This window comes from Ceratotherium simum, chromosome 11, assembly GCF_057802395.1.
Source record: "Ceratotherium simum simum isolate JZ-2026a chromosome 11, ASM5780239v1, whole genome shotgun sequence".
NCBI classification, from domain to species: domain Eukaryota; kingdom Metazoa; phylum Chordata; class Mammalia; order Perissodactyla; family Rhinocerotidae; genus Ceratotherium; species Ceratotherium simum.
This window is the reverse complement of record NC_141910.1, coordinates 41,981,198-42,009,109: the sequence shown is the minus strand read 5'-3', so window position 1 is coordinate 42,009,109 and position 27,912 is coordinate 41,981,198. Positions and strand designations below refer to the sequence as shown.

Sequence of the window (27,912 nt, the reverse complement as noted above, 5' to 3'; positions counted from 1 at the left end):
TAATGTTCAACATTTACCAGTTGAGGTTTAAACTTAGGTAAGTTGGCTTATGATATATATTCCCCGTATCTATGTTACATGCTGACTGCATATACATAAAACAGGGACAAAGTAATCCCTCTCCGTGTTGTGTTCTCCCATTTCTTCCCCCAAATTTTCTTACTTCATGATGGCAATGCAAACAGTGGACTGAGGATTTGGCTAAGTGGGTTCTAGGCCCGAGTCTGTCCTGTCCTAACTGTGTGATCTTAGTAAGTCACTCACTAGATTTCTCTTGGTCTGTTTCCTTATCTACGAAAGGAGATGCTTAACTAGATGCTATCTATGATTCCTTCACTTCTAAATTTCAGTTTCTCCTTTCTTGGTAGTTTGCTCTGTCTCTGCCTTTTGCCCGTGTCCATTCCTCCACTTCTATTTTATGAATTTTTAACCCTTCATCTCAACGAAGCTTCTCCTCCCACCCTTACAGGTTTCCTGCCTTGGGAAAATATCACCACTTTATACCTGGAGCTCCACAGCTCTCAGCACATAGTGTTTCGATTGCTCTGCCTCCATAAACTCTCAGCTTCTTTCAACAAAGACCTTCTCTCTTATTTATCCTGTGTTCCCAACTTTGTGACACTTAGCATGCAATCAATAAATATCTTTTGAATAACTGCCCCTCCTAACCTTCTTGGAAGGTCCCTTTAGAGGAAGGGAATGGTCAAGAGGAGTCACACTTTGCTTTTCTGGCCAACTTTCTTCACAAAAAGCTGGTTTTGTGGTCTGTCTCTTCCGAGGTGACTTTTCTGAGATGGGTCTTCACTGGTGACTGTAATTACTGACCAGTTTGCATTTATTCAATCACAAGTGCAGGCAAATAACTGTGTCAGGTACCAAAGAATATATTCTGTAAGTATAAAGCCACAAATGTGTTATCTCCATAACAAGTGAATAATCTTCTATCACACTAGACTGTGAATTTGCCCATGGAAAGGGCCACATTTTCTTTGTCTCTGTAAATTTCCTTCTTTATTTCCTTCCTCTCCACCACTCAGCTCCTGACATAGTTTGAGGCACCAAATTACTTAATACATTTTTACTGAAAGTTTGGGGTTGAACCAGATCACATCCAATCTCAACTCATTCCCCCAAAAGTCTTTATTTTATGTTGTTCTCTGTAAGATATGCAGGCATTCAGATACCGCTCCTGGCCTTAATTTACCAACATTTTCTTTTAGACTGTGGATATCTTCATTCCTGTGGCATACCTCTGCAGATTCACACAAACAAAGGCCAATTGGGAAATACTAAGTGGAAAGATTGTCTGTTGCTTTCTTTTGTACATTTCCCTCCTGAAACCATGTGGACTTTTGACACTTTGGACATTCCCTTTACACAAAGGACACAATAAAACATCATTCCCCTGCCTGAATCTGGGCAAAGAGAGACAGCAATTAGGACAGCTTTGGGAAATAAAGGAGTGACACGTAGGTGGCCCAATTGGAGGAAACGCAACTACAATGGCATAGCTGTTAATTAACAAACCACTGCACACTGAAGCATGCTTTCACGCTCACAAAAGTGGTAAAACAGCACCAAAGGCCCATATTTTGGAGAAGCTCTAGTTAGATACGTAACATTCATGAGCTTGATCAAGGTTTAGCAACATAAATTACTTGTCCCTTGGGCTTGATCAATTCTGTTATGCTAAAAGATGCAGCATTGGATCAAATTTTAACTGCAGTATCAAGTTAAAAGACATTAATATAGGAAATAATTTACAGCCTCAAGAAGCCTAAAAAAATGAATTTTCCTTGGTAACAACTGCAACTGCACAAGAATGAAAAAAAATTGTTATATTTATATAACATGCTTTAAATCAGAGTAAATGATTATATTTAAGCATTACTTTTGATATGATTGCAAAATACCAATTCAAGAAAAGCCTATAAAATTCTTCCTATTTTTGAGACCATGAGCCAAAAGTGTAAGGTACTTTCCTCAGAGAGAACAAATCTCCCTGAAATAGTTACACTGGTTTGGCTTTGGTACTCATTTGAAATTGCCTATTAGCTGAATAAAATACCACCTATAAGCACCCAATCATATTTTTTTACAAGGGTATATTCTGAATTGTTTTTTCTATTGGGAAAACTAATCTGCAGATTAAGGCTTCAGAAATACACTTGGAGTCCATAGAGAAATCAGGGTTTCTGCCCTGCTCGATAGCCAAAAGATAATGGATTCTTAGGCTCTTTGTCAAGAACTTCTGCTTCAGAATTGTCCAAAACAAGTAGCTGGCCAGAAACAAATTTGAACCCCCTCAAGATTTTTAAATTCACAAACCCTCAGAAACATGCCCACAAAATATCACATCAGAGCTTTAGTTTATCAAGAGTGGGTATGTACTCATCGATTTAGAATACTCTAATTCCTACAGCACAACCTCCATCTGTCATCTAGTTTGCTGAATAGAAAAGAGTTGGAGGTGGTGGCAAATAATGAGGCTGGAGAGTGGAAAGGAAGAAGAGAAATAAGACGCTCAGGTTTTTGGAAATAATTACAATAGAAATCATCTTGCTCAGAACACAGTGGAAATTATGCATTCCAGTGCCACGTGGTCCAAAGGTTGCCATCATCAATCTGAAAGGTAGAAGTGGTAGTGAGAACGGGGTCTTATGTATATGGTCCTCTTGTTTCTACTTTACCTTCAGTTTCACAACTGGCTACCAACCAACCAATTAAGCTGGTAATTTATTAAAGGTAGTCTTCCATATCTCCTATTCCTTCACCACCAAAAATGGAGTGCTGTGAGCTGTCTAAAAAATAACCCAGTGAATAGGAGCAACGTGGACTGAGTGAGAAGAGCAAAAAGAGGGAGACAGAGAGAAAATAGAGAGAAAAAAGAAAGGGGCAACTTTTGGAAGCGAATACTAGAGGAAACCTATTAAAGAAAAACTTTCTGGTTTAACTTTTCAATAAATCACAGGGCAAGGGATAGTATACATGCCTCTCTTCACTAAAGCTTCAGGCAATAAGTCTCAGAGATGGTTTGTTAATTTACCGCAGCACCCCTCTGAGGGCAATGAAATGCTGTAACGAAAAAAATCAGAACATTAAATTATCCCAATTTACAGAAATCCCAGCAAAATCTTTTGATTTGACCTGTTACTGGCTGAAGCAGGATGAAATCAACATCCAATACTAGGGATCACACTCAAAGTAGTTTTATTTGGTTTGCATTAAAAGCTTTCTAGCTGGTGAGTAGTAAAAGAGGTCTATAGATTCTACAAATAATTTCTTGTTTATGAGCATTACAGGAAAGAATAAAACTTTGCAGATATCTATTTGCAGAAATAGCAGTGAAAATACAGAATTGTGAGAGTTTCCTACTATGTAAATATAGTCAACATCATAATTCTAACATGCCATTCTAACACATCTTTCCACTCTTTGAATTCACTCATATATTATCTTCAATATTTGATAATATATATTTTCTTATTAACAAGGCATTTTCACATATCTTATCTCATGATACTCATCACACCACTGTGATTAAGAACATTTTTTCAGAAAAGGAAACTGAGTCTTAAGAGCACATAACTGAATTAGTTATGCCCATAAAGCCAGTAAATTGGATTCAAAATGAGATTTTTCAACCCCAAGAATAGTGCCCATTCTATAATACTGCAATAGGCTGATTTGGGGACCAGCTTCAAGTTGTTTGGCACTAAGACTTTTGAATAAAGTGAATGATCAGGCAAGATAATGCCATATAAAAATTTTTAACAGATATTATCTATGGCTTTGAAGATAATTTCAAAAGAAGAATTTAAGAAGGGTTTTGAACAATAATGATATATTGGTATTGAGGTACACTTCAAAGGTAACAAATTTAAAGTAAGATAATGGCTGGCACAATATTTTGCAAACAGTAGACACTCAATAAATACTAGCAGAAAAATTTTAAAGGAACCACTTCCATATATAAGCACTGATAAGGTTTTATAATAAACAATCAGTCTCATCAGAAAACTATGCATAGACATTGGAAATGTAAATTGGTACAGTCTCATAAAATACCTTGGTGAAAAGTTATTAAAAGCATTAACTGTCTACTTATTCCAATTTAAGGATTCAGCCTAAAGAACTAATCTAAGATGTCAACCAAGATTTTTTTTTCAAAAATGTTTACTATGGCATTCATTACTTACGTGTAAACATTTGTAAAAATTAAACAATATCAAAACAGAAACCAATAATAGGGGCCTCATTAAGTAAATTGTATTTACATAACAGAATATTATCCAGCTATTAAGATTTTATTTTAAATAATTTTATTTATATAAGGAATTCTTTAAACACAGACCTACACAGCAAAAGCAAGAACAAAACAAAGATTACATATACTAAAAGGTAAAAGGTAAGCATCTCTGGTTTGTGGGATTTTTACAATTTTCTCCTTTTCTTTTGAAAACATTTTATATCAGGTATATTATTTTTATACAGACACCTAAGTTATTTTGAAGTCTTATCTTAACAATGGTCAATGTGGATTGAGTTTTTACCATGTGTCAGGCTAGTTCTAACCTTTTTACACATATTATCTCATTTATTTCTCATAAAAATCATTGATGTAGAGATACTTATCCTGTTTGCTAGATGAGGAAACTGGGGCAAAGATGTTAAATAACTAGCCCAAAGATGTTAAATAACTAGCTCAAGTAAATATTTGAGCTGGGTTTTGAACCATTTTACTTCAGAATTCATGCTCTTCAAGGCCATGTTATACTGTTCATACTATACAGGCTGCTTGGTGATGTGTCAGAATATATTAGTTATGTAGAAAGTGATCTCTTACAACTGTGACCATTGCCTATGAAATTTTATAGCCTCGTTGGTGAGAAGGCTTGTGATTCTGATGGTGTATTAAGTGTACTTAATTTACCCTATATATAATCGGTTTTCATGAAAGTGTTATTTCTTAATCCTGAGAGCACAAAGGCTACTTAACATAGAGTGATATTACATCCATTTTTGTGATCATCCATTTACAGTGTACCAGGCACTGGTTGAAGTCTGGGAAGTACTAGTTACAGTGCTCACTGCCATAAGTTTAACACTGTCTTGGAGAGGGCATGTACTCTTAACTGAAGCTATTTCTTGACCACAAGAAGGGAGCACTACATTAAGAGCAGGTAGACTCAGATTGTTTCCTTGCTAAAATCTGTTTCTTAGGCACTACCACCTGCATAGATTAAAGACAACACAGGTAACTTGATGGATTTGGGAAATTCCTGTTAAATTCATTGGCAAATATAAATGCCCACAAAACTACAGCTGCTAAAATTGCAAAGGTCAGTCACAACAATAAAAATATAGAGTATTATCATGATAGTATCAATTAGGAAGACACAGACAATTTTCTACGGATGAAAACCACTGATGGACACTTTTGCTCTTATTGATTCCAATTAAGTGTCCTCTGAGATGTTAGAGTCTAATTTAGTGTGAGGTTTTTTTTCTGGTTATTATTGCTGATTTTTAAATTATCTATTTTAAGACTCTTTACAAAGATCCCTCTTTTCTTAATAAATAAAAAGTCAGGAAGAATTCAGAAGTTACTAGCATTGATTTACTTTGCACCTTATATTTGTTCCTTCTTTCAAATACCATGTAAGTCTCCTATCAAATGAAAGTGAAAACACTCATGTCCTGTACCCTGTTTGAGGTTTTACTGTATATGATACATTTCACAGCATGTTATAAATCAACATCCTTTAAATAGGAACTCGAAGGAATAGAAAGATGTAATTTGTGTCAAGAAGTTTCATTCAAACTTTCTTTGTTCATAAGGCAAATATTTATATTTACTACTCCCTGGACAAATAGATAGGAGTATAATAGATGTAAACAGAAAAAGATACATTATATATATCTATATATATCTATATATTATATTCTCAAGATCTATGAGCTGACCCATTGCAGGCACATGATGAGGTGTTTCGCTAGGTGTCACATGTAAGAATACAGATGGTTTACCACCAAACAGCTGCTAAGAGAATTCGTTTCTTGAGTACCATATTTTATACCAATTGAAAAGGAAAACTCATGAGAATTATGCAAGAGAAATAACCTAATGTTTAAATGGCATCTTAATTGTATGAACAATTTAGAAAGAGAAAATTAGTTGATTTCTCCAATGTAAAAATGTTGTTCATGCTCTTCAAGTATTTTATAAAATGAAACACAAACCAAAGATTACAGAACAACTAATAAATGAAATTGCATTCTTTGCTGTCTTTTATTTTAGGTACTGATTTTGTTGGAAAACAATATTCTACTTTGAGACCAAAATTCTGGGAACTGTTCAAGTTCTAGCCGCTGAGACAGCTAGACTGTGGGGAAGCTACAGTCTGTACACATCTGTACCCATCTGCATCCATATATAAGGTCCCACACGAGATGTAGTAACAAGGTGTTTTAATCTAACAGTGTAACTGATCTGTGCCTAGCACACTGGGACCATTACATAATGTTACCTGTACATTCTGCTGAGTAACATTAAACTTGTGGTCAGTTAAAACTCTCAGATGTTATTTTACTTAAGAATATTTCCAGGTCTAATGCTTCTGATTCTGTACTTGCATGATTGATTTTCCCTTGTGCTAAATTCTATATCATTCTTGCCCTGACTAATTTACAACTATCCATCACTTCATTAATTAAAATATTTAATAATTTTTCTGTTCCATCCACAGTCTTATGTTTAAATGAGAACTTGTTTTAGTCTCTTCGAGGTTTACTCATTATTTACATACTTTCCCAATACTTTTTCCCTTTGTTTAAATCAAATAAGCTTCATTTGTCATCCTTTATGATGAGTCAATACATTTATTACAGAAAACATAGAGCTAACTTTATTGGAAATGAATTCGCATATGCCTAGAGGTCAATATAGTGTTCTTTCTACTCCTAGACAGTTATCCTGAAAAAAATACTATTGGCTAAATAAAGGTAATGACGTATATTTATAATGAGACAGTAGGTATCAATTTGAGAAAACCCTTTGCAGATGGCAATATTGAGGAAGAAGGGACACAGACAGACTTGTATCATCTAAATACCAAAAAGCATGGATTATCTGGCTCAGATAGTATTGTAGACGGGAATGGAAGCATATTTAAGGAAAGGGTCCTGAGGAGTTCCACGGAACACGCGAAGAAGGCTGATGGGGATAGCCGAGGCACAGTAGCTTAGAAGTAGATCAAGCATTTCTCTAGACTTGGACAACCAAGGCTCAGAGCAAGATAAGATAAGACAAGGGCACAAGGTCTCAGGAAGGAATAACGCTGCTGAATAATTGCATGTTAGAGCTGGAAGGGACTTCAGAGATTCTCTCTTTTTTTTTTAAATAAAGACATAATTGGTAACTTTTTCAGTGCTGCAGAGACAATACTATACTTACAATCCCACAGATCTGCTTCAACTGCAGCTCTACAATTTCCCTAAAGACACAGAAGAAAAATCAATCGTTTAATCCATATAAAACAAAACAAAACAAACCTGCCAATGTGGTTTGACCAGCAAACCATTGGAGTTATGGTTTAGGCATAATGGATTCCCTCTTCCATTGCCTCTAAGGTAATTAATTCCTCACATCTGTCTCCATTCCAGCAGACGTGTTTACTAGCCACGCTGTATTAAGACGATTTTTGAATAGCTTCATTTAAAAAAAGTGGATACGATGTGGGTAGATGAAGCTAATAGAAATATCAAATACAAAGTTTTTCATTTCTGATGACTATTGCTCTCTTACTACAAGAGTCTTCAACAGAAAAGCAATCTTTACTTTTCTGAGACAGCACACACATAGACAGTGGTTAAAATTAGGATGACTATGCCATACTTCCTAATTATTATGCCTACATAATTATGAAGAGTACCCCGTTTTACTCACCAAAGTGCTCTGATTTGGACAATAAATTACATGATTACCCTAGATATATTGTGACAAGAATATCAATTTATACAAGACACAGAAACAAAAGTGATATGACCACTTTAACAGACCAATCCAGCGGACACATATAATTTTGCAAGCTCAAACTTATCAAGACTCACTAAGAAAGGATTTAAGCTCCTCTGATTTGGTTTTTATATTACTTGTTGTCTCTCAATATGCTTCTTTTTTATAAATAACTACGTCAAGAAAACTAAGGTATGGAGTGATTTCAAAAACAAAAAGAAATACAAATCAAGTTTCCTCATACTTGACTGTAAATCTTATTCACTGTTATGTGATCTTTTTTTTCAGTGTTCTCTCTCAGAAGAAGAGCAAACAGTTTGGAGATGGGAGAAAACGTATAGACCATTTACTTCAACTCCTTGACTTTACTTTCAAGAAAACTGAAATGAACTCACAGAAATGAAATGACTTGCCCAAAGCTACTGATCTAGTTAGTGGCAGAGCTGGGTCTGAGGACTGGAGTCTAAACACAAGCCTCCTCCTGCATTCCAAACTGTCTCCTGAATTATACTCTTCATTTCTTGTACTACTTACAAGCCTCCTGGTAGGGAGAAAAGTCATCAAAATCTAGCCTTTCCCTAAACATTACATTTTCCAAGAGGGGAAGGTGGATTAAAAAAGTGAAGGACCAAAAATAAAAATTTTAATTTACCAACTTTTTTCTTAAGGGGCAAAGGAAGGTAGTGTCTGTAAATCAGCATTTTAAAATGTCTTGGACTATTGATATTTGACTGCTTCTTCAAATAATACAAAGAAGGCTCTCCCAGTTCTGTATCTTGTCACTGACATCAACATGACAGACTTTAATACAAAAGAAAAGAAGGAACTTTGGAAGGATGGGCCCATGAGACATCATTGGGAATTGTGAGCTAAACTAAGGAAAACATAATCAAGATTTACTTCTTAATATTCAGTCTAATACAAAGTTTAATTGGGTCTTAAAATAAGTGTTAGGATTAGTTTTCCCAAACAATTTAAAGGTAAAATTAAAAAAAAACCAAATACATTGAAAGCAATAGACTTGACAAAACAAAAGTAGTGAAACACCCATCTTTAAAGTGCTTTTATTTCCTTCCTGACAGATTTATATACTGTGTTAAATATTAAGTTGAATTAGAATGTGCATTTGATTCAGGGAAATACGTTTGCTTGAATTTATCATATCAATAACTTCAAGAAGCAGTTACACTAACTGGATTTTAAGACGCTGAAATTTCTCGTATGAAGATTTCATATATATTTGATGTCACTATCTGTCTGACATTTATAAAAATTTAGACCAATCATGCTTATTCAGGGATTAATTTCCATCGAGGAATCAGTCAACATACAATGAATATCCAGTATGGTCATAATTGTGAAAAAATTGATTATTATTTTTAGACAGTTAAGACTTCCAGAAATTTTTCACAATTGCCAAGAGAATGTAGTTCTTTGTAACAAATATGTCCTGGGATCATTAAAAAAAGAAGAAAAGAAAGTAAACCAGTACAATTGCGGACCAGGGTTTACTGAACTCCCATGGCACTTTGCATATATCTCTACCATCATGATTATATCACTTTGTGTTGTAATTAGTTTTCTTTTTTCCACTAAATTCTAAGCTTGGAAAAAAGGGACTCTTAATCTTTTTCAAGTTTCTAGATTAAGCCACAATTAAGAAGTTAATAGGGCCAGCCCTGGTGGCCTAGTGGTTAAGTTTGGCATGCTCCACTTTGGCTGCCCGGGTTCAGTTCCTGGGAGTGGACCTACACCACTGGTAGGTGGCCATGCTGTGGTGGTGGCTCACATACAAAACAGAGGAAGATTTGCAACAAATGTCAGCTCAGGGCGAATCTTCTTCAGCAAAACAGAAAAGTTAATCAATTTTTGCTGAATTAATTGGTTAGTTAATACATGGATGGATGAAAGAACGAGACTGGTGAGGAATAAAGATAAGTGTAGACGCAAAGATATAAGTAACATGTCAGGCATGATGAGGATTCAACGGTAAGTTGCTAATATAACTGGCTTCTTTTAAGGCAGCATTAACATTGAAGGAAAAAGCATCACTCAACTCCACAGGCCTGTTTATTTTGGGGTAAGAGTAAGAATATGATTCTGGCATTGTCCCATAAGGACTTTCATTTCATAGCAGGCATAATAGAAGTGGACATTCCACTGCAATACAGCATATTATTATTCTTACTATTTCTATCATATGCCTTCCCCCAACTCTAAGTCTGAATAACTTGATGTATCTTATAAAAACTCCTCAGGCATATTTACATCAACATCATCATAGATATCCCTCAGAGGCAAGGAGATGCAGAGCACAGGGAATCAAAATGCACCACTTTTTCTCTCGTTGGACAAACAATTTAAAATACTCTTCCAAAGGATAATAAGGGAAATAAACGCCATGAAAGGTTTGTGCGGGTTGAGAGTGGGCACCCAGCCAAACAGCTTCTCCTAAAAGTTGGACTTGCTGAGAGCATACAAAAGAGAAGAAGGGTAAGTCCCAGACCCAGCAACTAACCCCTTGGTGAGGTGTCAAGATCACCAGATGAGGCGCCAGTGTACTTGGTTTCCAGTTTGGCTCTGCTGTTTAGAACAACTCATTGAATTCTTTGAACTTAAGTTTTCCCATGTGTGAAAGTCTTTGTTGCTTCCTTCTCTTTTTCTGCTATCTATTCAGAAACATTTGTGGAGCTCCTACTAGGTATTAATCACAGTGGCACTCTCTCTGCCCTAAAATAAATGTGCTAATGCCTCAAAGGTTGGTGTGAAGATGAAATATAGAGATGTAGGAACCTTGTAAATAGCAGAGTGGCATGTGAAAGGAAAAGTCTTATCTCTGACCCCGCTCACCTAGCTCCCTGGTCTCCGCATTACATCTTGCTCCCCCCTCTTCTTCCACCAAAATGATGATTGCAGTGATGGGGCATACTCTGGGCAGCATCTTGTTATAATTTGGATCATTTTCTGTAGCTATCATTTTCACTAGGCTAGTAGAAGACAACTATATGCCTTGAGTGCCCCTACTCTAAACACAGGCACACACACACACACACACAAGTGCACACACAGGCACCACACACAGAGAATCACAAAACTCAGCAGTGTACTTTTTTTTTTTTAAGAAAAGGAAGATAAGAGGAGAAGCCCCCTCTGCCTAATTCCCAGCAAGCCTAGATTAGACTTGTGTAAACAACCATCTGGAAGGTAACTAAAGGCAACAACAATAACAACTAACATTTACTGAGTGCTAACTATAAGGCAAGTACTAGCTAACTGGATTTATTCCTTTGAAATAGGTACGATTATCCTCATTCTATAGAGGACGAAATTGAAACAGAGAGAGGTTAATTAAATATTTACGAATTTATACAGTTTATGAATGACAGAGCAAGGATTTGAACCCCAGCTAGTCTGGCCCCAAAGCCTGTGCTCTCAATCATTATGTTACTGCAGATGATGCCTCTGGGTGCTTGCAAGAACTGTCACAAAGACCATCCTCTAAGGAGAGTGCTAAGATCTTGACCTCCTAAGGCTGTCATTTACATACACAAGGAACACCTACCATTCTGTCTTATTCTATGTGCAAGTTTGGGAAGCAACAAATTTAAAATGAACACAGCTAGAGTCAGGCACACTGATAGTCTAACTGTAAAAGAGGAAAAAGAATACATATTTATATATATGGCAAATACAAGGACTCAAAACTCAACAGACTAACACTGGAAAACTTTACTGTTAGGATCAAAGGCCTAGATCCACTTCAAAATATCCCAAGAGTTCATATGTAAGAATTGATCATTAAATTAATAACCAAATAAAAACATATTAATTTACGAGAATATCACTTACAATGACTATGGAAGTCATGGAATATTAGGAAAGATGTTCCTTCCCTGAGAGAATTCAAATCTATAGAACATGCTTAGTCATTCCAACAACTAACTTTTGCAGGATATTTTAGCACTAGATATTGCCAGATAAATGAAGACAATATTCTTTATATTATTATTTTTATATTTATATCTATACTTATATTGATATTTACTATATCATTATTACATTATATTAATATTGATAATATTCTACTGTTCTATTAGACAATGTGTAGGTCAGATGAATCACTTCCAATATAATACATCAGTTTAAAGCATCCCAAAACTCACCCACATAGAGTTCTTTCTTCCACATTAACAACAGCTCAAAAAGACCCCCTGCAGCTTTCTGTCTTTCCTTGCTAATCTGTCCATCCTCCTTCAACACCATGTCCAGATATTCTGAGAAGCTGGGCTATCTGAGTCTGAGAATCCGAAGGCACCAAGCCCCAGTTGATTGAATTCCTGGCTTCCTGGCTAGGTACTTCAATGTCTGTAATAGCCTTGTTTGTTTATGCTCAATAACATCATATCATTTAGAGGAAGGACTCAGATGTGAGGGACACAACTTCCCTTAGCAATGCACAGGATTAGGAAACAAAGTAGAAGAGAGGCAGCTGCTCAGGTTTGAAGCCAATATTGCCACCTTCCCCTCCTTCACATCCCTCTAAGTTCTTTATTGCTACGAACAATGAGTCAGATTTGAATTGTTCGCAATCTCTACTCTTCTGCTCTCCATTAGAGAGGGCAGCCAAATGGTGACAGAAGCCCTGTGGTTCTCTTCTGGGGACGAGCAGGCTCATGGCGTGGACTGCTACTGTCAGCAGCAACAGTGACAGCTCACCATCATTCATTCTCAGCTTAAACACTAGTGGCAAGAGCCCCATCCAGAAGGCGCCGAGAGAATGGTGCCAAGGAAGGCACAGAGAAGCTTCAGGGGTGACGAAACATCCACAACGGTGTACGAATATTTGTACACCCACCTCCTCAAGTAGAGCATGAGGTTCTCTATGGCAGGCACCATGTCTTAGTCACCACTGTTGTCCCAGCATCTTGCAAGGGACTTGACACCGGATAGGTGCTTATAAAACATTTGCTGAAAGCAAGAATAGGGTACCAGCCCTATTGGATTCCACAAGCTTCCTCTGGCTCCTCCAACATACTCAGGCAATTGTATGTACAGTAGTCTCCTCTTATCCTCAGGGGGATACATTCCAAGACCACGTGAAACCCCAGATAGCACCAAACTCTATAAATACTGTTTGTTCCTATATATGCATACTTGTAATAAAGTTTAATTTATAAAGTAGGCACAGTAAGAGATTAACAACAGTAACTAATAATAAAATAGAACAATTATAACAATATACTGTAATAAAAGTTATGTGAATGTGGCCTCTCTCTCTTTCAAAATATCTTATTGTACTGTACTCATCCTTCTTCTTCTTGTGATGATGTGAGATGATAAAATGTAAGATGATAAAATGAGATGAGGTGAGGTGAAGGATAAAGGCATCGGCACGTAGCGTTAGGCTACTAGTGACTTTCTGACTATACCCGGTAAGGAGGATCATCTGCTTTCAGACCCGGTTGACTCTGGATAACTGAAACCGCGGAAAGCAAAACTGTGAATAAGGGGGAACTACTGTGCATTTGATTTCAAAGACAAAGTTGCTGTCTATTTTTGATAAAGAAGCAGCTTGAGTGAATCCCATGTCTATCTTCTTATTCTCACACCGTCTTTTGTTTGCTTGAGCAAGAATCTGGACTAATTCCAGGCTTCACTTCACTTTAGTAACAGCTGAAATCTTATCAGGGCTATAGATTCTTTGCCTCTGTCTCTGTCCCTCTGTCTGCCTCCTTTCTTCCCTCCTCCCTTTTTCTCTGCCTACCCCCTCCCTTTTCTTACTTTCCCTGCATCCACCCCTCTCTCTCTCCTCCTCCTCCCGCCTGCCTCTTCATATCCCCCACCCCTTGCTCCATCTCTCTTTCTATATATCTCTCCGTCTCTCTCTTCTCTTTGCTTCTCTCTTCCTCCCTCCCCTCCTCCCACTCTCTTTCTCTCTGTGCTTCCTCGCTTGGTGTCCCTTTCTCCATTTCTGCCTCTCTGTTGTCCCTTGTTTCCCACATCTGTCTCCCCCCTTTGCCCTCCCTCCCCACTCCCTCTGCCTCCATCTAGCCCCTGCTGCCTCATTCCTCAACTCCAATCTTCCCTCCTTCTACCCGTCTCTTTCTCCCTTCTCTCTCTGCCTCCTCTCTCTCCCTCCCCCTCTTTCAGCTGATACACAAATCTCAGACACACAGATAGCCATATTAAACTGAATAGCTCATTTGAAAAACTGTGTCAAGTTAAGGTTGTAATGTTTAGTGTGCGAGAATGAAAGCTGTCCTTTGGGAATTGTTTTGGTTTTATTATGCCCTAAAAATTAAACTCTATGTAAATAGGACTTAATTTTACGTTCCCATCTTTAGCTTGGTAAATTACAAATGTGCGTGTGTGTCTGTGTGTACGAGAAAAGTTTCTGTTGAAAGGGAACAGTTGGAGGCTTTTATTAAAAATTATAATTAATTACATTTATAAACATATTGTCAATGAGTTTACTCTAAACAGACCAATAATTCACCTGGAAAAGTTAAAAACATAAAATAAAATAGAACTACTTTATTAAAATCATATTAGTTACAGACACACCTGAATACTGATTTTGTATAAAGTGTACGCAAGCTGTCATGGGACAATCATCTGATTTTAGGTAGAAGTTTTTTTTGGTTTTTTGTTGTCTTTGTTCTCATCCCCTAGAAAGAATGTAGTTCAGAAGCAAGAGTGGCTTGGAATTGGACTTTTAAAACAGTATCTAAAAATATTCCATTTGCTGTGGGTAGGTCTGTATCAGATGAAGTGCCATGTGGGTCACATTATAGGAAAACTTAACCAGGAATTCTTACCGTTAATGACCTCCATGGGCAGAGAAAGGAACTTTTTAAACTTCTTGGTAGTGCTGACACCAGGTGACAAATGTTCTCTGGTACTGATTCTCTGTTGTCATTAATTTACACTGTCTTGTAATATATAAAAAAAAGATAGACCAAGAAACTACTATTTTAAGGATGGAGAAAAGCTACATTCATTGTTCAGCCATATAAGGAAGTTAAACGATACAGGGCTAGTGCAGGCAAGCACAGAAAGCTACTAATAAAGAAGTTTCTTTTTTATTTAGGAACGAAGAGAAGTAAATACCATGAGAGGCAAAAGAATGGACAATAATTGGACAGGTCAGGTACATGGAGGGCTTATGGCATTTGGTATTTTTCTTGCTTCTCAAACTCCATTAATCATGGCTCTTCTAGGTTAATGGAGAGTGGGGGTGGGGTGCAATGTGGTTAGTGCATGTTCAAGAATTCCAGAAAAGACAAATGACTGCTCTAGTTTCCCATCTTCTGAGCTGTGTGAGCACATGTTGTAATCAGGGTCACAGCACCACGAGCCTCCTACATGCTTGTCCTTGCCTATGAAAGCCATGCAAGAGGGAACAGCCCCCGATGAGACAGTGCAGACTGTACAGTCAGGCGGTCCTACTGCTACACTCTAGATCCACTCCAATTAGCTGTGTGATCCAAAGGAAGGTAGTTACTCTCTAATTCTCAATTTCTTCACTTGTAAAATGAGTATAATAGTGCCAACCTTATATAGTTGTTGTGAGGATTAAATCAAATGAACATTGTAATTCATACAGCATGAAACATGGCTCTCAATACATCTCAGTACCATCACCACCATCACCACCACTGTCACACCATCACCACCACCACCACCATCATCACCACCACCTCCAACACCACTACCTCCACCACCACCACCATCATCACTACCTCCACCACCACCACCATCACCACTACCTCCACCACCACCATCATCACCACCACCTCCAACACCAGCACCACCCCCATTGTGATCACCACCACCTCCACCACCTCCATTACTACCACATTACCACCACCACCATATGTCAAAGCACCATTTCCACTACTACCAACACCATCACCACCTGTACCACCATCATCCTCATTTTACAGGTGAGGAAACTGACTCAGAGCTTAAGTAATTTGCTGAAAGTTACAAAGCTAGTCAGCAACAAAGGTAGAGCTCAAACTTGAGTGTGGAATCCAAGTTGAGAGCTCCTCCTAAGTCCATCTTTATCTCAGGAACTCTAACATGAAAAGTGAGGTGGTCTTGGTTTTGAGGGTACCAAGAACTCCAGATCTCTCATACCTAAGCTTAAAAAAAAATGTACCTGGAAATAAAATATCCCAGGCTGTTTCATTAATATCTGAATTACCAGGTATACTGAATTTCCCTGGTTGCCCCGTTATGACCACCAGCCTGAAAGGCAAGGAACCCAAGTTCTGCTTTCAGATCTGTTTTTGTCCCTTGCCTCTATATTTTCAACTGTCACCAAAGAACACAATGCCTATTCCCATATCTGACCATGTGGGACATTGTAAGAGGAAAAAAAAAAAAATGTCACCTAAAGCACGAGTCCTCGGGAGAAAGGCAGGAAATGAGAATGCACTGTTTATTTTACCAGGATCTATAGTGAGACAGCTGGATAGGCCTGTGAAAAGAATGAGCTCCGGCTGGCTCAACCTTTGGCAAATAGATGGGTATTACGTAGGCAGTTATGTCCAGCCAGGAGAGGAAGCAAAGGAGGAGATTTCCTTTAATTCTGCCTATATTGTTGACTGACTGCTTTCCCTCCTAGGACCTTCTGGACTTCCCCACTACCAAGGCAGAAAGGGCAAGGCAGTGTGGGAAGCCAGCAGCCAAAGTGCGCTAGCTGCCAAAGCTGCTTGCCTGCTCAATCGGCACCTTCCACTGAGCTCCTCTCAGCTGGCTCTCCCAAGTCACTTATAAAGCCCATCTCTAGTGCCACTGACACACCTTACATTTGGCTGTCCTCTCTTCCTTTCCTGCCACCTGGCCCAGTGCCACTTCTAGTCTACTCTTACAAGGATAACTCTTTTTTTTGTGTGAGGAAGATCAGCCCTGAGCTAACATCCATGCTAATCCTCCTCTTTTTGCTGAGGAAGACTGGCCCTGGGCTAACATCCATGCCCATCTTCCTCCACTTTATATGGGACGTGGCCTCAGCATGGCCTGACAAGCGGTGCGTTGGTGCGCGCCTGGGATCCGAACCCCGGGCCGCCAGCAGCGGAGCACACGCACTTAACCATTATGCCATGGGGCCAGCCCGGAAGGATAACTCTTAAGAGTTGCATGGGCATTGACAATGTGATAGGGGCTGAACAGCTTTGCCATCCCAAAGAACAAATCTCCAGTGAGCAGATTTCAGTAACCATAACAGAACATGATGGAGATATTTTATTGGAAAACCTCTACAGTCCCCATGATATTGTAACTCATAGTCAATTTTCTACACCTCGGCTAACAAGGACAGACAGCATAACAACAAATAACCCTATACAGGTGTTAGACCCTCAAGGTCGCTCCATTCAAAAGAATTAAGCGTGTTTAAATCTCCTTCCCTGGGTTACCAGTGTCCTCAGTAAAGAAAATCTCTTCCCACTTCACAATTTAGTGTAAAATCTGCTCAGGTTTTACCAAGATGGTGGCTGTACACTGGTAACTCTGAGAAAAAGGCAGGAGAGTGGGGTGAGAGTGGCTACAGAATCAAAGTAGGTCAAAACCATTCCTAGAGACCAAGAACTAATTCACAAAGTGCAAATGTTGTAAATTTTCTTAGAAACTACAAGAGGCAATGTGGTACACAAGGGCAAGCAGATAAGCTTTTTATTTTTCAAGTAGATCAACTATTTCACTTATTTAAAAAAAATGTTTATTTTTATTTTATTGTAGTAAAAATACTTCCATGAGATCTACCCTCTTCCCAGATTTTTAAGTGTACAATACAACATTAACTCTAGGCACAATGTTGTACAGTATATCTCTAGAACTTATTCATTTTGCAAAACTGAAACTATAGCTGTTGATTAGCAACTCCCCATTTCTCTTGCCCCCTGTCCCCGGCAACCACAGTTCTGCTCTCTGCTTCTATGACTATTTTAGATATCTCACATAAGTAGAATCAAGCAGTGTTTGTCCTTCTGTGACTGGCTTAAAGGGATATATACTCAGATTAATTTAAACACTCTCATAATGATTTACATCTCATTAAAGAAAATGAATGTTCACTGACTGTTCATTAAGTTTGACAACCATCCTATTTAGTGAAATTGTCCATACTCTCGGGTTTACCAAGAGATGACTCCATCTTAAGATGCACATCTCATTTTTCTCTCCAATTATGACTTCTGTCCTTCAAAAGCAAATGCAAATACTGTGTCCAAAATTAAGCCTTCTCCTACACAGCACATACACATCTGTGTAATGATATTTGTACTTATCAAAATAAGCATTATCTCGGGCCGGCTCCGTGGCTTAGCGGTTAAGTGTGCGCACTCTGATGCTGGCGGCCCGGGTTCGGATCCCGGGAGCGCCCCGAGGCACCACTTCTCCATCCAACGTGAGGCCGAGTCCCACGTACAGCAACTAGAAGGATGTGAACCTATGACATACAACTATCTACTGGGGCTTTGGGGGGAAAAAACTGAATAAATAAAATCTTTAAAAAAAAAAAAAAAACAAAACAAAATAAGCATTATCTCAATGTTTCCCATTTTAGCGTATAAGGAGTATATTTCTTCTGTTTCCTTCCTAATGATTAGCCCAGTTCTGGGCACAAAACAGTAGCTTATTAAGTATGTGCAGATTGATTGATATATAATTCTTCTCTAGCCCTAAACTAGTAAAGCAACCAGACCCCTATGTAAAGGCCTTGAATGACGACTCAGAAAAGAGCCCATAACATAAACACTTCAGTGTGTCTAAACTATGAAATATCCTCATTTGCTAAGATAAAATTTCTTTACATAACTATATTATAGCCCCAAACTCTAATTAGCAGTGGAAAAATGAGATTACAACAGCAAACATGGCAATCTGGTTGACATGGTAAACAACCCTTCTGCACATAATCAATTTAGGCTCCTGGCACTAGTGAATTAGAAGTCATAAATTTCCTTTTTGGCTTTTACCTTGTCTTATTTTTATAATACTTATGCATTCATAAAAACATATACATTTATAAAAACATTTCTTGTAGTTATAATCTAGATTTGCAGATGATACTACATGTGGTTTGATTCTGAGAGAGAAATATTCCAGTCTGAAAAGATAACCCACCAAAGCAGAAATCAATCCATTAAAATCCTAAAATTATTACAACTAAATTTCTTACATTAGCACATTACCTAGGATAATTTTATGTCAATATAAAATACCACGCTTCCATCATTTTGATAGGCTAAATGTAGCAGATAATATTCTTCTTCCATAAAGTAAATCTTGAATATGTGGGATTCAAGGTACTATGTACTAATGGCCTTTCTTGCCTAAAGTTATTTTCTCTACTATTTTTCATCATTTCTGATTCCCTCATACACACATAATTATTATTCTGTCCTGATCACTTCAAGTTTTCTTAATATTTTTGGTTCATGTTTTTTTATAGATGGCTGCTTTCTTGTGTTACATATTTGTTCTACTCTCAGAATTAAATTGCTATTTCATATAGCTAGGTCTTTAGTCCTTGGAATTATATAGAGCAAGAGAAGAATAATGGCAACATAAATAGCAAACACAAAGTATTTATTTTCCCTGGAATATAATAATAATAATTCCATATAATCTATATCATCTTGAAATTTTCTTTTCTATTTCTTTTTCCAAAAAAAGTGATGTAAATATTCAGTGTCAAAGAGCTATATTTGTTGAGATGTCTTGCATATTGTATTTCCTAGAGATAATGAAGTTACAACCATACTTGAAAATGTAATAGTTGTTAAAACAAAATTAATTTTGGACAGACCTATTATTTAATAAATTATGCTGTGGCTAGGAATCCCTAGTAAACTGATTTGCTAAGCAATATATTATGCAAATTTCTCAACCTACATACTTTGTTTTTCAACTATATACTGTAAACATATAATAGCAAATGCTCATGATCTTTTGAGTCATCTTCCAAAAATGATATTATTACTGGGTTTTAACTAAGTAATTAAACCTGATTTGTATCTACTGTAGTTAATTAACTTTAACATTTTCTAGAACAGTCAACCTAATGTTAGACCTTTTGAGACCAAACAACATTTTGTAATAATTATTACCACTAAACTAGCATCAGTAAAGAACAGTGTTAGTAGCACTTCAAGTTTGTGGACATCACCTACCAAACCACAAATCAAATGAGCATATTCTTCATTTATTTTTTATTAGCTGTTAACATTGGACAGAATTCCCCGTTAAAAGTTAAGATTAGCTGGCATGGGTTTAGTATTTGTCATTGCTTGAGTTTATACAAAAGCATGTGCTGTTAATTATATCTATTTAATGAATTTTTGCATTGTAATGTTAAAATGTTTTGCCGAGGATACATTTTATTAGAGACTAGAAGCACCACTTATTTATCAATATTTTTCTCAAATACAGAATTTGGTCTTAAAAAAGGTCAAGCTGAAATAATTCAACTCATTTATGTAAAAATATGAATGAATAGGTACAAAAATGTTTATATTACAAATTTAAATGACTTCTTCCACACTAAAAATAAGATCAAACATTAGGAATCTATCTTGTTGTTGAAACCAAAGAATCAATAAAGTTGACTGCCTCTTGATCTCCATCCCTAATCAGATTGGACCCTATTTCAACCTTGGTTAATGGCTTCTTAAAATTAGATAGGCTTTAAATCCAGGCTTTTCCAGGAATCTCTTTATGGTGCTCTGGAAAGAATCATAAATACTGGCTTCATGCACAGCATTTAACAAACAAACAAAAATATTTTATTTATTTATTTGTTTGTTTATTTTTCCCCCAAAGCCCCAGTAGATAGTTGTATGTCATAGTTGCACATCCTTCTAGTTGCTGTATGTGGGACTCGGCCTCAGCATGGCCGGAGAAGCAGTGCGTCAGTGTGCGCCTGGGATCCGAACCCCGGCCGCCAACAGCGGAGCGCGCGCACTTAACCGCTAAGCCACAGGCCGGCCCAAAAATATTGTTTTTAAATATTGAATAAAGCTCAGTGGTGTCAACAGCCCCATCTATGTTTTTAAGAAAGTCATCTCTCGAGATGAACTCTGTAATTGGATGAGATATAAATTCATTCTTAAAGATAAATTGGGTTGAGTCTACATACTTCAACTTCACTGCATGATGACAAACTCTCTTTCACTTGGCTGTCTGTGGACCTGGCATTGGAAACAGCTACCAGAGGAAAAATGATCCATAAAAAAAAAAAAAAAAAAAGAATAAGGGATCTTTGATAATATTATATTTTTCTATAAACATGATGTTCGAATCCTTGGTACCTAGCTTAAGGCTAAGTCCCAGTCATCCAAACAAATTTATTCAAGCAGTAGACCTATGAAGCATCTACAAAGTTCATCAACGGTAACACTCTATAACATCAAAATGAAAACTGTTTTATATTAAAATTTTAGAAAGAAGAAAAAATGTAGGTCTGTAATTTCATTCAACTTACAAACAAAATATTTTGCCATTTCTAAAATTTCATATTTCAACTTAGCAAATAAAATACAGTAAAAGTTTTATTAAACTAGAAACTGGTGATTGATCTAGAATACTCCTAAAAACACATATTCAGAGATGGCATGCCGATAAGTCCACTGATTCTTACCAATTTTCATGGGATATCTAAATTTCTAAAGCTGGAATTTGGCAATAGTCCTTCCTTAGAAGAATTAAATCAATTTAATGGCATAGGATGAATGTTTTAAATGGAGCTTGGCAGAAAAAATTATTCCATCAAATCACCGCCAGTCTTCTTTTTTTTTCCTTCTTCTTCTTCTTCTACACTATGCCTGAAAGAAGGCTATTTATTTATGGTTTGATAAAAGTCTTGGATAGCAGAATAGATAGGGAAAACCTGACTCTCTAATAAATAACTACAGAGCCATTATCCTTAAGAGAAAGCAAGATCAAATTTTCATCAGAAAACATGCTAAGTAAAATGAAGAAACAAAACAAAACACCAATTTGGTCAGATTTGAGGGCTACCCTTGTGAGTTCATTTAATAACTTGCAATATTCCTTTAATAACAAGTAATACACTTTTACATGGATTACAAGTGCTATCTAATTCAAGAGGGCTCAATAACTGAAATGATTAGAAAATATAATGAGACAGAATTCCTACCAAAGGAATAAAGTTTGTGTGTGTTAACACGGGCAGGATCATATTCAGTGCAAGGCCTTTGGGAAAATCCTTCCTTGGGTATGCAGGATATTCATTTCCTACTATATTACTATCTTTCAGTAAAATAAGTGTCCCAACAAAGCACATCTCAATAAGCGGAACATTATATAAGAACCAACATAAAATAGATATTCATCAAAAGCTATCCCCATACACACACATCCGAAGATGAATATTATAATCTCTGCTTTGCTTGATTTCATTATGTCGCACTCAGTAATTGTTCACTCTATAACAACATCAAAGAGATGCAAAGACATTGGAAGGCTCTTTTGGGAAAATCTGTTCCCTCTGCCCATCCCACAACACTTCTGTGTTTGTTTTCCCTACATTTTCAGTGGGAGAAATTTCACCTTGGAGACAACGTACTTGCCATTTGACTTATCACATGCCATTTACACAACAGTTCACTATTTTTTGAACTAACTGTATTTTATATACTTCTTTTCTTTCCTGAAATACCTAAGTTGCCTCTGAGTCAACCAACATAATCATTCATTTTAATGTCCTTTGTTGTATTGCAGATATTATAAATGGTTTCCTTTCTTCCTTCCTTCTAGTTTGGACATTGCTCATCAAGTCAAATTTTCTGGTTTGCTTTTAATGAATGCAATGCCCCCTCTTAGGCAAGGAAGGAGGACTAGCTCTCTAAATAGCAGCTGTCAATGGAAGAATCATTGCACAAGCAGGCTCTCCGCGTGTTACAATGTGGGCAAGTATCACTGTAAAGTGCCCATACGAAGAGTAAATTGTTCCCATCCCACTTTTTTTCTCTGACTGCTCCCTGTCAACTAGGATGCTTGGACAGAATCTTATTTCTCCCCCCATCGCTATATCAGTAGGGTAAAAGTGTTTGCTTAATCATCTAAAGTAAAATCTGACTGGAACTAAATAAGAGCTGTACGGCTTTTCCCACGTTGGCATAAAACTGAAAAAGCAGGATTGGTCATTAAGTCATAATTAAGCATTAGCATTTAAACAGAAACATCATCCTATATTGTCACAAAAACACAATGTCAGATAAAAAACAGTAGAAATAGTTTCAGCCAGCCCTGGTAGTCAGGAAATTCTTTTCAGAGATGTTTCCTTTTTGGGCTTTCCCAATCTGTACTCAGTAATGAAGTTAGGGACCTAACATGATGTTTTAAATATTCCTTTTCTGTGTGTATATTATGTGACTCAAAACACAATACAAATTTTTCAACCCATCGTAAGTGGTTTGGAAAACTGTGTCACAAGACTCATTCTATCATGGTCTATAATGTACTTAAAATATGTAACAGCACAAAAGTAAAAATAAAATTGTGATGTCAAATTAAGATCTGTGTGTATAGAGGATATTGAGAAGTGCACACAAGCAAGGATTGGTATTTTGAAAGCAGTCGTGTATAATAACTATTTCACACCTTATATGCCAGTTAGTTTAAAAAACCATGCACGCACTCTCACATCCACAAATGCACTCAACCACATGTATGTATATATATAAAAAAGAACTTACACAATTTCATCGTTCTGGAATTCAAGCTCTCCACAAGTGTCCTCAAAGTCCTCCCCTCCACCTCTGGCAGTCCCTTCAATGGTTTTATAGGGAACGATAACATTTCCTCGAGCTCCAGATGTTCTCAATACTTTCACTTCCATGATACCAATGCTCTCACTTACATGAGTCACAGGTTCCTCAAAAGTAAAGATGCCTGCGTGGTCATCATCAAAAATAGTCACAGTGGCAGTGGAGGGTGATCCAAGGCAAGCGAGTGTAGATACATGGTTGGCTTCCAGTATGCCATCTTCTGAAGCTTCAGAAGACACTTTGACATTGCTGAGATGCACAAGGAAATTTTCATCCTCTTCAAAGATATCATCATCGATGATACCAACTCTGATTTCCTTCTGGGTCTCACCAGGCTTAAAGACCACAGTTCCTTCAGTAAATTCATAATCAGACCCAGCATTGGCTGTGCCATCCTCGGTTCTGAAGTCAACAAACACAGTGTTGGTCAAATCACCACCTCTGCGGATAATGGTCAGGGCTACAGTACCACAGTTCTCCAGACACTGATATGTCCCTTGTTCAAAGAAGATCTTACTAACAGGGTCATTTTCAGCCACTTCAGTGTTGACTTCATGCATGCTGACAGCCTTCCTTGCTTGGTCAGCTGCATGCCTCTTTAAAATGTTGCCAGCTCCGGTCATCAGGCGAGTAGCTTGAATGCGGTAAAATGCTCGACTTTTTTGCTGCTGACTTAGGACTTGGTAGTTAGCTAATTCTATTAATTGCTCTATTTCTTTCTCCGGATGCTTCTGCTTGAGTTCCTTCAGAATCCTAGCCATTTCTCGCCTAGCCTCTTCATCATCTTGGTCCCTCTCATCAACCTCCAGAACCAGAGCGCCATCTAAGAAATTGTCAACATGGGAGTTGACCACTTTCCCATCCATTTCAATTTCAGTCTTGGAAGATGGTCTGTCTCCTTCATGTTCAATAATCATTCCCCTCTGCTTGCCAGCCCGATACCTCTTGTAAACATACTTGTAAAACAGAAGCCTCCTATCCGCTACCCAAGCGAACACAACACAGATGGGAAAGAAGAAGAAAGTAAGCAAACCTTCCCAGACCTCCACGACCCCAGGAGAGATGACAGACAGAATAATGTAAAGCCAGGTATAGGCAAAGATGCTCCAGGCTGCCGTCACAAAGAACACACGCAAATGCTTAATCTTCCTTGTCTCTCCATCCGGGACCACGTAAACACAAAGAGCAATAATGATGAACATATTGAATGCGGCACTTCCCACGATGGTGCTAGGACCGAGGTCTCCCGCAGTGAAGTTATGGCCACATACTTCAATTACTGAGAGGAGAATCTCAGGAGCAGAAGATCCCAAGGCCATCAAGGTCAGGTTGGAAACCGTCTCATTCCAGATCCTAACAGTTGTCTTGGTGGTCTCTCCATTGGGTTTCTTTATGGTTATTTCTTTTTCTTGAGACGTGATGACTTCTATAGAGGACATGAACCGGTCGGCAATGATAGAGACTCCAAGAAACATGTAGACCATGGCCACAAAATACACAGTAGCTCTAGCAATTTTGTCCCCAAAGGAAGGGTCTTGGGGCTCCCAAATGGGTAAAATCACCCCTCTCTTACAGTAATATGAGCCAGTACATTCACCGGTTTCATTGCCTTCTTCTTCCATTTCTGTCTCAGCACTTATATAGTCCACATGGAAAAATAAGAGAGCCACGATGGCCAACAGACGAAATCTCATCGAAAAGGCGGGTGAGAGACTTAATCGCAGCATGTTGTACAATGGCAGACTTCCAACTGTCCCAACCTACTGGTAAAAATAAGATGGAGGGAAGGTGGAAAAAAAATCACATCATTAGAGCCAGACCCAAGGCGCGTCTGATTATTTATTTTTATTACTTTAACCAATGATTCGTTTGTATTTGACTATCACAACGTCTATGGTGAATCATTATTCTACGAATCCATCAGCGATTAAGTAATTCTTTGTAACTCATTCTCTCCCTTTACGGATGTTCGACTTGCAGTCCCCATTCACTGAGCAAGATATACAACAGATTTATTGGAAATGAAAAGTTCAATGATAGCCTTGCCTCACTGAATACACATTTATGCATGCTAACAGCCAATAAGAAAAAAAACCCCAAACTTTTGAAGCATTAAATAATTTTCTCCTTGTTGCTAAAGCAGATTTTCTCTTAAATTTCACTTAGTACAATTACCTCCCAGAAACTGTTTCATTGCCAAAATCACCTTATTAAAATTGATACTTTGAAGTTCAGACTCTAAAAATCCTACCAACACAAGGCCTAGTGATGATCTTAAATTCTGGAGCACATCTTACACTGCATTTCATGAAATCATGTCCTATGGCTCCACACTTATCTGGAAACACAGAGAAATCTCGAAGCTTGCCTGCAATCAAAGCTCAATGGTATTTGTACTCGAGGGAAAGAATATTCTGCTCCAATGCAATATTTCCACACATTAAGTACAGTTTTTAAAAGCATGTTTTGATGAGAGCACATTTCCTCCTAATTTGCAGCAAGCCCAGGTCTCCTGATACATTAGCAGCTGGGCATCTGATTCTTCAAGCACAATTCTTCACATCTGTGTACAGATCTCGCTTTAGAATCTGTGGGTTGTTCACAACAGGAAAGGGAGATAACCAGGCCCAGGTCTAGTGCTGTGTAAGACTCTTACCTGGCAGGCTGTGAAACCATCATTACCAGCCATAAAATGTTCCTTTTAGGTGTCAATGTCATACTTTCCATGGTCATTCTAAAACACATATTAGTTCTATAGAGGGTTCAAGTGACCAAAAAAAGCAGGAGCAACAATTCCATCTAAATTAGCTCATGTGGCAGAATGACAGTGACCACAAAGTATACATATGATGAAGGGCTGTAGGCAATTAGGGATATGGCAACAGTCACTAAGCAGCACAAAGCTTGGTAAGCACAGCAACGTGGTGGACTGAGCCACCACGGCCCCAAGTTCACCCATCCACTCAGACAAAACTCAGCTGGGACCTTCCATCACCTCTGCCTCCAGGGCTTGCAGGCGGACTCTGAAGTAGAGGAGGGTCTGTTCCCAGTCAGGGTAACCCTGGTCTGGAAGGCCTTGCAGGAAGGGCCAGTTATGACTTTAGATAGAGTGGTGATAGGAAGGGGTCCTAAGCCAGAACATAGCTTTGTGGCCTGATAAAAAGTAAAAAGTGGGGCTGGATTAGAGCCTTTCACAGCCTCAGGCTGGCTGAGAGTGGCCCCCAGATTCACTTATGTTCTCTGGCCCATGTTTGCTGCTGGTGGCTTCTGTGAAAATTGCACCAGGGCCCAGGAGAACCTCTCTGGCCCAGCATATTCTGGCAGCCCCTCAGAGAGCCCATCATCGCCTAAAACCCTTTTTAGCTCATCACTATCAAGAGATAAGCTTCTTTGACATTTTTCCCATACTAAAGAAGACACAGCAGATGGTTGTGGTGGAAGAATTCCATTCTAAATAAAAAGCTGAAAAATAGAACTAGCATATTTTCAAAATATGCAGAAGTTCAGGGTCAGTGTATCTGCTTGTTCAGTCATTACAAGGCTTGGGCGGGATGTAGGATCTCTGCTTAAAACAAGGTGACACAGAACCAGCCTGCAAGAGGAGCAGGAGATCTACTTCCAACTCCCTTATGCAGCCATTTATTCCACAAATATTTATGAGTGCCTAATACTTTTTTTAGAATGACCTGCTGGGCTCTCTTCTAGGTCCTGAGAATTCATCAGTGAATTAAAAAAAAACCACAGTCCGTCCTCACTGAACTTATATTCTAATGGGGAGGAAACAAACAAATAAACATAAATGTCAGACGGTAAAAAGTGCTGTAGTGGTGGGGAGGGGAGAAGCAGTACAAGTCTGTGTGTGTGTCACTGTGTGCATGCACATGGCACGTAAGATTTTATATTGGGTGGTTAAGGAAGGCCTCTCTGAGAAGGTGACATTTGAGCAAAGTTCTGAAAGAAGCAAGGAACCAAGCCTCGTGGAAATCTATAGGAAGAAAATTCCAAGTATGTGCAAAGGCCCTGACGGGAATTATACTTTGCATAGTCTAGGAACCACAGAGAAGCCAGTGTGATGAGAGGGCAAGGAGCGAGGGG

At 38.0% G+C, this 27,912-nt stretch overlaps 1 protein-coding gene across 2 annotated transcripts in view; it reads right to left on the bottom strand.

Moving 5' to 3' along the window:
* Positions 1 to 27,912, bottom strand: part of SLC8A1 (solute carrier family 8 member A1) — a 318,313-nt gene that overhangs the window by 274,514 nt on the left and 15,887 nt on the right. The window contains exon 2 of one of the 2 annotated variants that reach the window (XM_014792343.2): positions 23,746 to 25,577. In XM_014792343.2, coding sequence (XP_014647829.1) covers positions 23,746 to 25,544 — 1,799 coding nt within the window. In that variant the 5' untranslated portion in view covers positions 25,545 to 25,577. Of the gene's footprint in view, positions 1 to 23,745; positions 25,581 to 27,912 lie in introns of both variants that reach the window. The other variant, XM_014792339.2, reaches the window with a different exon arrangement.